Here is a 14,683-nt window from a genome sequence, read left to right on the forward strand (position 1 = left end):
ATGTGGTAGATGGGAGAACACTGGCTTAAGTTGTAAAAAAACCACTGAAATTAGATGTGAGAACACATTTTCTTTGGTAAGACCAAAGAAGCATTGAAGTAGGCTGCTCTGAGTATCTGATTGGTTTTCTTCCTGACAAGGTCTTAGAGAAAATATGCCAGGAACCACACTACTATTGCTGAGCCCTTCTTGGGCTGGGGGGCAGCTTCATGGAGATCCCTTGAGATCCTTCCCATGCCAGCTCTTAGATGTACCTGAGCAGCTCTTGTTGAGAGCTGTGGTTAGTTACTCTTTGATTAATAGTATCTTCATCAGTAATGCATGCCATGAGTTTGCCATTCAGCTTCCTTTCACCTAAAAACCCAGACATTTATTGAACATTTCTGGCTATTCTGCCTGATTTAGTCTGACAACTATAACTTTCATTCAGCTGGCAAAATGGTACTGATTGCTGCAAACTTTTCAAGTACCCACAGCTGTACCTGGCTACCCTCCCTCCCCACCTCAGCTGCTGTTCCTGCCATTGCAATAGTTGCCTGGTAGCTCATCCTGTCCCTGGAACCAGTTCAAATTCCTCCATGGAAGCTTAGAAGCTCTCTTCCAAGACAGTTCAGAATCAAAGTGTCTGATAGTTAATGACACAGAGTGAAAAAACTATTGAGGATTATTTTTAAAAGGGGAGGGGGATTAAAAATCAGGCCATGTCAAAAAAAAAAAAAAAAAAAGAGAGATAAAATTACAATTTAGTTTTTATATTTTCTTGCAAAAGTAATCTTATGGAATTTTATTGGCTGAATATATGTACAGGGAAAAGGTGATCTGCATTGAAGAGCTCATATAATGTTCTACGTGTAAAAACATTTGCAAAGGAAAAAGATATCAGTGGATTCCATCTTAATTCAGTTGCTTGTTAATTTAATCTTTTTATTTATTAGCTGAAACTGAAGGACCACAGTAATTTGTTCTATTAGTAGTACAATTTCCACTTGTAGTATGCTGAGTTTTATATCTGGAAGCATTCTTCAACAGGTAATTCAATCATTAGCTGTGTAATGCCTTCTTTAATAAGGAAGAGGCTCATAATCTTAATCTAATAAAAGAAAATAGAACTGAGGGAAAATTTGCCAAAACAGAAGTTGATACTAGAGAATATTATCTGGGGCACTGGCAACAAGATAACAATGGTTCATCAGGAAATCGATACCTTCAAATATTTTCATCTTCAGGTGCACGGGGCACTTGAAAGCAGCTGCGAGTCCTCTGTCTCCCATTAAATGAGTTTGGTTTTCCAGCTATAGCTGAAATTTAGGTATGGAGAGCTGTAAATTTGGACACTGAGATTTATGAGGAGCTGAGCATACATTTAGTTTTGCTTTTCTGTGCCAGTGCATCTTTGGACATTTATCCTTCAGTTTTCTGCCTCAGGGGTGTGCTTTATGTATACACAGCCCATCTTGTTCCCAGACATCACCTCTGATGTTACTTCAGTTCTGTGTCCTATCTCTAAGAACTGCTAGTTCCAAATTACTTAGAGGGATACCAACTAATGTCCTATACCATAAATGAATTATCTTGTTTTCATTGTCTATTCCATTGTCATGCTCTTGAATGACAACTGGGACTACTAACTGCTGTAAATGCTGTTTTAAAATTTGCTGTGTTTTGCCAGTTTGGATGCTTTGACTTTGTCTGCTGTGAGAAAAGAGAAATGAGAGTGTGAATTTACTTTTTCTACATTTCATACTTCAGCAATGTACTGTCTTGTGGTGAAGAGTTCCTAAATATTCAGTAGCATCAGCCCAAACCCCTAAACAGCAGCCTAGCAAACAAAATTATATTGTCTGTCTGCTGCTGATGGAAACAATTTCCTTTTTCATAAGCCAATAACCCCAAAGGCAAAAGAAAACCTTATTAAAGTAAAAGCAGTAAAACTGAGTAGTAAATCAGCAGGCTGTGGTCTTCCCACAGCATATGGGGAAGTCACTGACCTCATCCCACCTTGGTTGAGTCACACATGTGGTTCCTTGCCCAGACTCTGGGGACGCCATCCCTGCAGCTGTCGGAGCAGTCCCCCAGGTCCCTGCCATCCCAGAGGCAGCTGGGGGAGGGGATGAGCTGAGCTAAAGAGCATTTGTCAGACCATCACATGGCTTTGCAGTGTCTCTTCAGAAATTACTGGTGCTGGCCTTGCCTGTGCTAGTCTTCACCTCAGGACACTGTATCAGCACTTCAGCAGTGTTTGTATCTTTCCCAAAACCACAGGTAATGGGAGGAAAATTACATTCCTCTAACTGAAATATGGAAATTTTGTTCTTTATTCTGTTGGGCACTGAAGAAGCCAAACCACCATCCATCTGTGAGAAAAGACCAAAACCCAAACACTTCATGACACTCACTTGTTGCATTGCTCTGTCCGCTCCTAATCCTGGTTCTGGTTAAAATTCTATCATCCACCTGTCAAAGGGCCACTTGCCAATACCTAGACATATCTTGATATCTAGCCAAAGATTTGATTGCCCTTGCCAATAAAAATGCACTGTTCAAGCCAGGGCCAAGGAACAGTTAGAGTGGACCCACCACAGAGAATTGCAGTGTCTGCCCAGATAAGTGCAGTGACCACAAAGGCATGAGAACAGCAGGAGCTTTGTCTCTCCTCTCTCATTGACTGCTGCATCCAAACCTTCATTGTAATGAAAATGCATGAAATGATTCCACATGCTTGGTGGTCATACAGCATGCAGGATCATCCAGACTGGCTACCAGAAGAAGCCTCATGATCACAATTTTTCCGTGCAGTAGCTCTTTATTTGACTTAGGTGAAGATGAAATCCATATAGCTGCATTTAGTGATAATAAGTCAGCCTCATAAAAAGGTTCTCAGCACTTAAAAACTCTTGATGACTTGCTTCAGAAATTAATTGTCCTCAGGATTAGCAATATATGCCTAGCTTCTACTCTAAATTTCACTAACTTCAGATTCTTACTACTAGACGTGTTTCAAATAGCCTGAAGTGTTGTTCATTGTGAATTTTCTATACCATCTCCTCTCCTGTAGCTATTTCCATTTTCATATGCCATAATTAAGTTAGTTCTTTGTTTGGGAAGCCTGTGGACATGCTGCAGGGAAAATGTATTGAGCATGGAAAAGCTGCAGTATTCTTCATCCCCAGGAAACAGGCTTCAAAGGCTGCTATAGCCAAGCTTTCAATGGTCGAACCTTTCAAGCCTTCATGACTCATTATGGAGAAGTATCTTGGTTTCAAATGCTTTCCTGGAGTTCATTCTCCCTGTCAAAGCAAAAGAACTCTTTCTGAGCCTGAAAGAGCTTGTTTTATTTTTATCAAGGATAAGTTCAAAGACAGAGGGTTAAGAATGATTCAATGGATAGGAGATGATGGACCAACACCAAAAGATGATTATGGTTATTTGCTTAAGAGAAAGGCTTGATGCTTACTGTGTTTGATGCTTCCTTATTCCCCACTTGCCCACCCAGGTCTCACAGTGTGCTCTGTTCATAGACACCAATCAGATCACAGGTTTTACACCATCTGCTATGACCACAGTCACACAGAACCATAGGAAGATTAAGCCACCCACCTTAGGTATGTGGCAGAGAATCAGGCATCTGACATTGTTTGAGGAGGTGTGGCTGTGTCACCAGTGTGCCTGGATGACTTTGCCAAGGCTGGGATGTGTCCTAGGTGGGGGGGGCAGCTTCAGGGGCGTATTGAGGGCTTGGCTTGACAAAGCAGAACAATCATGGCAATGAGGGGTCCTGGTGCATAGCTGGAATCACTTTTCAAATCTTTCTCTTACAGTTCTCAGAGATGGGCTCTCCATAATGCTTCAGTTACGAAGGGCGAAGGGAAGCTGAATTGTTTTTTTGCAATGGAGAAGACAGAGGGAGAAACACCAGCACTGTGGCTCCCACCTTGTTGCTTATCTCCCTGCCAACATGTGCCCCAAATCCTCTTTGTGCTGTATTAAGGAAAGGAAAAGTTTTGACATCTGCTTTCTTACATCATCTTTTCCAATTTTGCACCCGATAACCCCCTGGTGAAAAGAGGAACAATGACTTCATATAGCTGCTGCTTGATTCTTTTGCTGTTTACCTGGAGCACTGCTGCCTATGGGCCAAACCAACGGGCACAGAAGAAGGGAGACATTATTCTTGGAGGATTGTTCCCCATTCATTTTGGAGTGGCTGCTAAGGACCAAGATCTAAAATCAAGGCCAGAATCAGTGGAGTGTATAAGGTAAGCTGGTAAAAGGGAAAATAAAAAGTTTTTGTGGGGAAGTCTTCACATTTCTTGACTTTATAGTGTGTAAATATGGTCTGTAATCTGATGCTTGTGATTGGAAGGTATGATGTAAATAATAGAAAAAACAAGTGTGGATGTTAAACAGTAACATAAATACTGTTTGGACACTAAAAGAGGGCAATCTTTGTACTACCTGAAGCTGCCAAAACATTAATATACCGATCTATCTGGCCATTCACAAGGAACATTTAAATAGCACCTGAAAATTAGCTTCCCTAGCAGGACAGAAAATTACCAATAGTGCCCTTTAGTTCATTTAATTAAAATAATTCATGGCCAAATAGTTTAAAAATCATTTTTTTGTCCAGTTCCGCCTGTCATCTTCTACAACTTTAAAAACTGTTAAGTTGTCTAAGCAAGTGAAAATGTTAAAGTGACATAGGTCACTTTTGAAAAAATCCCAGTGAATGACACATAAATGTCTCTTTAGGACTTCGTAAAAGTCCTGAACTTTAGACCAGGCTTCCCTCACGCAGAGTTCTTCTCTTTTGTGTAAACAACTCATCTGTGTTTTGTCTTAAGTGTTTGGGAGTTAACCTTGGAGTGAGAAATGCACATGAAAACAATTTATCTTATTGAAGTGTAGGCATGATGAAACATAAGGAATTTTTAACATTAGAAGCCTGCACATAATATACAGAACAAGTGGAAAGTGTGACAGAAACTTCTACAACTGGAACATCATATAAACAAAATATTAGAAATTCTTGTGGATTTCTGTCATGACAATGCATGAGAAAACATTTCATTGTTATGGGACTTCTGTTACCATGTGTGAAGAACTGTGTATCTGGAATTACTTGGACCTCTTGTCCTAGGCTGAGGGTCTAATACAGTTTTGTTGCAGATGGCAATGAAGGATGGCTGAGAGCATTCCTGTTACACTCGCAGATTTTAGGTGTGGTTTCCCACTGAGACCCTGAGCAAGACACATCCATCTAGGTTATGAGATCATCCCCAGAACCTGTCACAAGGAGCACACACAGGTGTCAATAAGCAGGGATTATTTTGTCTTCTTCTGTGTGTGCACAGGAACGTTGTGAACTAAATGTATGTGCAGTGTCTGTTTCATGGAGCAAGAATCTCTGCCAGCTTTTCAGCATTTTTTTTTTCTCTCTCAAATGCATTATTTTAAAAGTGGAATGCTGGAAAGCAATGGATGTTTTCAGCTCTATTTTCTTCTTCTCCTGCTCCAGCTGGCAGGCAGGACAATGCACATATTTGCAAACTAAACAGCTTTCACTTCTCTCGACTCTGGGTCAGCCTCAGTGGCTGTCTTGACATGGTCACATTATTGGAAGAGATGGCTGGAAAATGTTCTGCCACAAGTACTACAAGTGTGTGGTTGCCAGAAGGCATGTTAATGAGGTAGCACTGCCAACAGCCAAATCCTGAAAAGCCAGACTAGCTGTTTGAAGGACACAATGCAAGATCCTTCTGGGTGGCTTTCAATCTCCTAAAAGGTATCTTTCAACTGAAATTTGCCTGGATAAAATCCCTGTTCTATTTGCCCTTGCACCAAGAAGAAGATGTAGGTGCAAAAGAGAATAAAAGACGTCTGCAGAGGCAGGCATTTGTGGCACATATCCTTCAGGGAGTTGGATAAATTGTGAGTTGATAGTTGATAGTTGCAGTTGGAGAAAGAATGAAGGTCAGAGATTAGCTGCAGAGGTAGTAGAAACCACAAAAGGAAGAAGGGGGTGATTGGACTAGAAATAACTGGAAGTTGCTTCATTGCACACATCTTTACCAGAAAATGTCCATTTGCAGGAAATGTTTAATTCAAAAGAGGTTGGATTAATAAGGTTTTTTTGAGATTGGTCATCAGGTCTTAATGATGGAGGTAATAAATACATGGGAATGCTTGTGTGCATTCCTTTTTATTGGTACACATCAAATTGAGAGCAGATATTTTTTCAGAAAGGATTTTCTATTTTAAGCAGTATTGGAGTCAGAAAAATCCTCCTGCTCAAGTTGTACAGAAATCTCTCAACACAACAATGGTAGTCATTTTTGGTTTTGGACCCTATGATCAGGCATTAGCCTGTGGCAGGGTTGTGCATGCTGACTCTCAGCGTTCAGTACATTCTTCAAGTTTTTTGCTAAAATCTTACATTATCACCTGTGAGTTTCCTAGGTTGCAGGCAACTGACTGGTCTGGAATTATCAAACTTGTATTTTTGGGGGCAGAAAAGAAAAATATAGGTTCTAGTTTCTTCACAAAGTAAGTCTCCCTGATCTTGTAGTGTCAAAAACTTCTGTATGGTGGGAAATCCACAGATTAGCAAATTAGATACAAATCTATAGAGAAGGACAAATGTGACTGTACATGGTCAAACCAAAGGTGCTAAATCTGTCCCATACCTTTATCTGTCCTTGTTGCCCTTCTCTGAGCCTTCTCCAGCACTGGTGTATCTTTTCAAAGCTGAGGCCAGTAAGTTTTATACCCACCCCCTTTTCAGATGGCTGCATACAGTTTTTAATCTCTTTATTTTGTAGAAAAATATGTTTCATATCACATAAGAAAATTAGACCCAGGTCACTCTGGGATAATGAGCATCCTCTCTCCTCATGCTCTCTTGCAGCAGCAAGTCATCAGACCATGTGAAAATCTCCACGACAAGACCTAGGGATCCCACTGAAACCTTTGGGTGGTCTATTTTAGAGTTCAGAATCAAACAACTTTAGATAATGTGGTTTTCCTCTATTTTGAGTACTGTTCAACCTGATTGGTGCTGTTTGGGCATTTAGCTGTGTTCAGTGCCATACCTATGCTCCCAAACCAGGCTTCCCAATGGATAGGGCAGCTGGGGCTTCTCAAAAAGGATAAGATAGTTTTCTCTCCACTTTCTCAGTTTTTATGTTCTTCATGCTCTTGTGGCTCAGCACCTTTCTCTCCAGCCCAGCAAACATCCTGGCCTGAACCTACTGTGCATACCTGGCACATGATTATTTAGAAACTATATACATAACTCAGCAGTGAAAGGAAAAGGGAACCGTAACCATTGGCTCCCCATTCTTTTTGTGCAGTTGCTACTGAAAATGCATCCTTGTGCTCTAAACACTGAATTATAGAGTCCAAAGTGAAAATGTACCCATGATTGTGCCACATTAAATGTCAGATAGGAATACACAAAGTGAGAGCAGTTTTGTTTCCTGTTTGTTGTTTCAGCAAACAAGGATCCTACATTTGATATGAATATACCTCCTGTCTTTGCATGCCTCAGGTGCTGCTGCAGCAAATTTCCTTATACCATTTGCTGATGCATATCTGATGTGTGCAGGGGAGGCAGAGACAGAGCACAGCATCAGCAAGCCCTGACCCCCATTCCATTCCCTGTCAGCACCCCCACAGGCCTATTCATAACCTGATTTTTCTGCCCCTTCTTGATTTCAAGGAGATTAGCAGTTTTCTTGTATTCTGATCATCAGTCTAGCTAAGGTCCCACACTGTGACACAAAGCTTTCAAGCTGTGAAACTGTCCCCATGTCATAGTTCAAGACTTCAGAGATCGTGGCTCCAGGACTCTAAAGCCCACTGAGCTTCTCTGTCCATCTGAGAGAACAGAATTTTAATTCTAGCCCTTGCAGATGTATTTGCTAATCCCATTGCAGACTTGAATGTAAAACAAGATATTTGGAATTTCTCTTCCCTAAGATGTAGTTATATCATTTTCTCTCTCTTCCATTCACCTTCTGAATTGTAATTTTTTAATTTTTGATTTTTTTTTTTGTTCTGCATAATACACCTCACCCACAGCCCTTGATTGTAAGAGTGGTAAGCAACTCATTATACCTATGACTGCAGGAATCCAACAAATGACTGAAGGTGTCCCCTTGCATAGCTTAGAAATAACAGTAGCAGTAATAACATGCAATTAATGTACTGTAAATCTAAAGAGGACAGAGAAATTAGTATGTGCATGCAACCACTAAAGAAAGAGGAGTGCTGGCGTGATCAAAAGGTATATGCAGGCTTTGTCACCATTTCTGAGTATAAGTACCTGTCAGATATGGGGGGTAAGTGAAAGCTTTTTTCAGAGCTTTCACATCACTTTCTCCTTTTTTTGCTTCATATTCCCTTGCTTAGTACCTTGCAAGTGTGATAAATGAAGGTCATGAATACACATGAGGCTGTGAATTATTTCTTTATGGAGACTAGCAAGGATCAGGACCAATTTCCCTGCTGGATCCAGACAGTAAGAGCTGTTAAAACCAAACCACACAAACAAACAGGGGATGGAGCTATGGGGAGCTTGAACCATGCAGACAGCTTGTGCCTGTTAATTTGCATAGCCTTGATTTGAAACATTGGCTGGGACATTTAAGCCATCCTGAGCAGTGTTTGACAGACATGTTTGGTTTCTAGCAAACTGGTCTGCTGCTCTGCTGTCCTCTGCAGAGGTGACAGTTACAGCGAGGTATTGTTTCCAATTCCTCTCTCCCAGTTTGTGCTCCTCCTTGGGATTTGACAGATCAGTGGGTTGAATACTCTGAGAGGCGGGAGAACAAGTATCAGATGGGAAACTTTAAGGAAGGAGTATAAATAAAAATCCCCCTCTACACCTGTGGGCTCTGAATTATTTACATTAAACTCTCATTTAGAGCTTAATGGCCACTTTTCATAGCACCACATCTCACAAAATGCAAGACTCTGTGAACATACCTGTAAAGTAATATGGCAGAAAATGAGCTTTGGAGGCTGCTTCTTTTCCATCAAGAAAATACCAGTGGCTATTTAAATATTCTGGAAATCTAATGAAAGCTTGCTTCTGATAGTAAATACTGCACAGCTTCTTCATGGAAATTACCAGTGAAATTGCTGTATGGTTGACAGAGCATTCCAGTGACTGATCATATTAATCACAGCAGCAGCACAGCGCAGGAGGTCAGCTGCATCAGTGGGACCTACTGCCAGGTTCAAAGGCTGCTCTTAGCAATCCCTCATGTACACACCAAGCAAAGAGGAGCCTATCTGCAGCCCCTTGCTGGGATCTTACAGTACAGTGGGAGAGAAATTGTCTACAAAATATCCATTCATAGGAATGGAAGGATTTTGCTCTATTTAGAGCAGTTTGGCAGCACTGCCTTTGTCTGACCATATCTGTGTTACTTAACCGATACAATGCTGTCTCAGGTGACAAAATGACAGCTTGTCTGAAGATCTATCAGGTGTTAGAGAAGACAGAATGAGGAGTGCTGTCTTCATCCCATCTGATCCTCTCCTCCTGAGCTGCTGATGCTGCTGTCAGCAGAGGTGCAAGTGGAGAGAACAGCAGGTCTCTTGCCTAGGTTAGTTTAAGATAAATTATTGAAAGTATTTCAAAGATGTTTTGGATTCTAGCTCCCAGAAAACAGCCCTACTCTCCCTTCAAAAATAAAATCATTCCAAATGCAAGTACCTGAACTAGAGGCCTTATACTGTAAATATACACTAATCAGGAGCATATGTCAGAATGGAAAACAAAAGCAACTGTGTATCGTGGGCCTTAGTCTGCACTTACTGAATTAAATGCCAAATATTTCTTTGAAGTGAAAGGTAAGATGATCCAGTTCACTGCTTTTGAAGATACCATCTGAAGATACCACCTTGTGACATTTTAAAATAATAAAGCCAAATTCCTTTCAAGCAGGAAAAATAATTTTCTGTCATACTTCGCCTATATAATTTAAAGTGAGCAGGCTTAAGTTTGCTTTTACATATACTCAAATGTATGAAGCTTTTCCCGGTAGTCTAGTGGTATCTTTGAACTTCCCAGGTTCTCAGTAGCCTTCCCTTTAAATATAGAAAATGCGATCCGATTTTTCTCTTTTACATGAGGAGCCCGAATATGGCTCCTGGCTTCAATTCTATTCATATTTAAAATATTTGTAAACATGTGCAGCTTCTGAGAAAGAAGTGTCACAAAACCCTTCCTTGTTTCCATTTATCCCAGTGTGCATTACTGACCACGTGAAGCAGCATGGCCTGCCCAACACGTCTTTTCCTGTACACAGCACTCACTCACTCGATCCCACTGAGCCTTGCCCTTTTATTTCAGAGCTCTCTCGTTGCATCTCATTCCTTAATGGTTTGGAACTAGAGCAAAAAATATTCTAAATGACCAAATTACTTCTATCAGTAACCCACACTCCCATGCTTCTAAAGACTAATCTTAATAAAGCTAACTGTCCCTTTGGTAATAAGTTATAACTAGAACCCAAACTTTTTGACCTGAAGAGATCTGTACTGAAATTGTGTTTTCTGGGCTTTGAGGCATAACCTCAGAGCTGAACCTCATTTGGAATTTGGCCAAAGATGTCTGGAGACGTGAAGTCAAGTTGAATAAATGAAGTTTCGAAGACTTAAAGATAAACCTTAGATGTGATATCATTAGAAATTCTGACCCCAGATGAATCAGATAAAACCCCTGGAATGGAAGTAATGTGGCTTTGTTCATTCAGCTTTGAAAAAGTCAGACATAGCTAACATCAACTTTGGAAGCAATTAATTTAATCCAGCCATTAAAAATGTTTGGGTCATATATCTCAGAGATTGAAAGGTTGTGATTTCATTAAGCTTATCTTTAGAAATCTTCACCTTAGTAATAGAAACATTTCTCTAAGCGTTTTAAAATGTAACTCATGTGAAACCTACAATTTACCATTTCATATAGAATCTGTTCTCTGCCAGGCTGTTTCCTCAGGCTTTTGCAGTTTTGGGGCCCATCACTGTTCCCGGTGTATCTCAAGCATAACAGCACTGACACTTTCCTGTTTTCACCTGCAACTCAGCACAAAACTGCAAACTAGCTGCTATCCTGACTCACAGTGCATTCCAAGGAAGGGCAGGTTTCAGCTGATGAAAGATTCTGCCTTTCCAGCTGCATTGCCCTCAAACAGCCTCACAGGCACACAACTCGTTGCCAGGGCAACTTTACAGGGGAAACACAGTAAAACTTCAGAATAATAGGTATCAAAGATGCTTTCTTGCTGCTGCTTTCCACAAAGAAGTTTCTCTCCTTTGTGGATAAGCAATCATTGTGCTTCAGCTTCTTCCACTGCCAAGCTACTGATGCCATAAATAGGAACTCCCAGCTTCTGCAGGACAGTTGCCACCAATCTGCAGCTCTGCTTCTAGCTCCATGCTCAGGTGCAAGATAATCAGAAAACAGCTTCTCCATCTTAGAGAAAAGCAGAGGCTTCAAAAAACAGTTTCAGTTTCACAGACCAGCTCTGAGGGCAGCTTCTGAGTTCATATCTAAAACAAATTGTGTGAGAGAACCATATTAATGAGAAAAGTTATTCCTTCAGCGAAGGCACTGAAATATCTAAATTGACAAGTTAACAGTTTGCACGAGGACTTATTTATAGCCTGTCTCTGATCTCTGGCATGAACAGTCTGACTGTGCTCTCTCTCACAAACTGAGGATGTCATGTGAGGCCGAATTCCATGAGCAGAGCTCCCAGGTACCTCTGCATCCAGCAGCGTGCCAGTGCTGTGGCTCAGCCTGCTCTGCCTGCCCAAAGCCAGGAGGAGCTGACACACTCTGGGAGTATCCCCGAGCCTAAGTCCCAGGCAGCACCAGCACAGGCTTAGCAGACACTGCCATCTGCATTCAGAAACATGTCAGAGGAGCCTGGAAACAAACCTGGTAGGTGTAGCTTTCAGTCAGAGGATCACAACATCCATTTCCGCAGGGATCATGAGATCAGGTTTAGGGTCCTGTGCACAAGGGACAGGCCAGAGTCATCACTCCAGACATGCTGTCTTTTAACTTTCCCAGGTTTTAGGGGACTTAGAAAAGTTTACCCCTGGAGTGAGCTCCCAAACTGAAAAGTTGAGAGCCAGAACTAAACCTTGTAGCAAAAAACACATCTCTTTTGTAGTAGAGACAAAATCAAAACTTTCCAAATTTAGTAGGGTGCATGAAATCACCTAAGTTGCTTTTGCCTTTTGTATCTGGAATTTTTCTCTCTGTCTTTGCCTCATTCTTGGTCTCCTCTGCTCTGTTTTCCTCCTTCTCACTCTATTTTGTTTTTATTTTTGCTCCCCCAGGTATAATTTCCGAGGCTTCCGCTGGCTCCAGGCTATGATCTTCGCCATAGAAGAAATAAACAGTAGCCCAACTCTCCTTCCCAACATGACCCTGGGATACAGGATATTTGACACTTGCAATACAGTCTCGAAAGCCCTGGAGGCCACACTGAGTTTTGTGGCCCAGAACAAGATAGACTCCTTGAACCTGGATGAATTCTGTAACTGCTCAGAACATATCCCTTCCACCATTGCAGTCGTGGGAGCAACTGGCTCTGGCATTTCCACTGCCGTGGCAAATCTGCTGGGACTCTTTTACATACCTCAGGTACGTTTCCACCTCCCTTTTTTAGGTTAAAGAAGTGGCCTGCTCCTCTACTCTGCAGAGATTAAGCAGAGATTGCTTAATCTTTGCCATTTCAAATAGAATTTATAGGAGAGAAACAATAAAATAGGGGGCAGGAGGGGAGTGGGTGTCATTGTTAAGATAGAAATGTGCCTTGCTAGCACTTTGCAGTCCCCAAATATAAAGGTTACTGAGCAGCCATAACAACATTTGGCCAACAGCAGCCTAGCCTAGGAGGACTGGAGTCCTCCAGAGTGGTTTAGTCTGTGAATACAGCAGTAACTGTAAGCATTCTGACTCTGCTGGAGCCAGTGTCAGCATCCATGGCCCCATCCTTTTCTTTAAGAGGCTTGTTGATCTGCCAAGACCTTAAGTAAAGTACAAAGCTGGCTTAATGTTGTTGCTTTTGATTTTACTTTTCTACGCTGTTGTCAGCTTTGGAAAAAGTGCTTGGCCTTATCCATTTAAGTGTTACCTTGTATAGCCTAACACTTCCAATCCCTCTTCCAAAATTAATAGAGGTGCCAGTGCTCACAAGAGCCCTTGTAACAAGATTGTGTCAGAATATGCTCTCAGTCTGTCCTGAGAAATGTATCTTTGCTTCAGCCAGGGCTCCAATTCCCATCTGCACCAAGGATGAAGAAGGAAGGATTCTTGATTGCCCTGTGCACAGTAATATATCTTGTCTGTTGAGTCTTATCAGTCTGACTCCTTTGCAGGAGTCTGAAAAACTGGACATTTGGTCTCTGAGCAGGGCAAAAATGCTTTAAGCTGTGCTATCTGGGTATTGCCCGGAGTGGCATTAGAAGTTGGTGTGTAATAAACACCCTGATGACATTATGGGGCATTGTTGGTTTACACATCCCATTACCAGGTGAATGGGGCAGCCAGGAAGGGTTGGTGAGTTCAACTGAACATAAGAGATGTTTGCAGTTCTCAGACTTTCTCTTTAAACAGAGAATGACATTTGTCCTATGAGGCAGTAGCCTTATCTAGAGGCTGCAGAAATGGGTAGATGTCAGGAGGTTCAGTTCTGGAACCAAGTCTCAGCCAGGTAGTTGAAGCATGGCAACTGAAAGCAGGCTTTTAGACTGGCAGATATTGGGTAGAATTGTCACAGCCATTTATAGCAAGGCCATTAACAAGTCCAGGCTTACTAGGCCCTGCATTTCAGCAGGAGCTAGAGGTGTATTTTACAATTAATGTATGGCTCATTACTCATTCTGTTGACGTAGGCACTGAAAATGTTACAACTTCTGTTCTGTTTCTCAGTACCTCAGGTCAGTGTCCCCTTACAGCACACATGGAAGTGGGACACATTGCCTGCACCTCCTGGAGAAAGGTTGCTGAGGGTGAGAGTAGCACTGGGCAAGAGCCTGTCCAGGGAAGAGTACAGTTCTGTGAAAGGAGGGTTTACTCCTGTGGCCCTTGAAAGTGCACTATGAGACCTCCTTTTCTTTCTTCTTGCAGAAACATTAAATAACAGAGTTTAAGGAGAAGATAAGGTTTTCTGTAATTTTCCACTTTGTACAAAATGAACTGTTTATAGAAAACTTTTTCAAATGAGAGTCAGTCCCAAAGAATTCAGATACCAATCTCAAAATGTGTTTGAGAAGTTCTCCAGATCTTTAAACAGTTATTATCTGGGGTTTAAGGTTTTCTTCCTACTTGCAGATAATTCAAATTATATCTTAAGAGCATGGGGCACTTGTTCTGATTAGGAAAATAAAGTATTTCTTAAGGAAATAAAATCCAGTTTTAACCATAAAACATGGTGGCTTATGAAGCATGGACTGGCTTCTTTGCTGATTCTGGCCAGCAATCAGGAAACACTGCTAAGGTAGCATTACCATAGCACTCTGCACTATCAAGGAAGCTGATATACAGCACATTCTTCTTGTCAGCTGACAAGGATTGTATATAAAAGGTAAAAGGAGCCTGTTTAAGGATGGGGATGGATGTCAAAGGCAAGGAGAGAAAGACAGAGTAGCTTTGGAA

At 41.4% G+C, this 14,683-nt stretch overlaps 1 protein-coding gene across 2 annotated transcripts in view; it reads left to right on the top strand.

The window, feature by feature from the left end:
• Positions 1–3,826: 3,826 nt before the first annotated feature.
• The window catches only part of CASR (calcium sensing receptor), a 40,837-nt gene continuing 29,980 nt past the window's right edge, over positions 3,827–14,683 (top strand). For both annotated transcript variants that reach the window (XM_030233965.2, XM_009102613.4), the window contains exons 1-2: positions 3,827–4,256; positions 12,361–12,667. In XM_030233965.2, the coding sequence (XP_030089825.1) occupies positions 4,072–4,256; positions 12,361–12,667 (492 nt within the window). In that variant the 5' untranslated portion in view covers positions 3,827–4,071. The remainder of the gene's footprint in view (positions 4,257–12,360; positions 12,668–14,683) is intronic.

The sequence above is a fragment of the Serinus canaria genome, chromosome 1 (assembly GCF_022539315.1).
Source record: "Serinus canaria isolate serCan28SL12 chromosome 1, serCan2020, whole genome shotgun sequence".
Classification (NCBI taxonomy): domain Eukaryota; kingdom Metazoa; phylum Chordata; class Aves; order Passeriformes; family Fringillidae; genus Serinus; species Serinus canaria.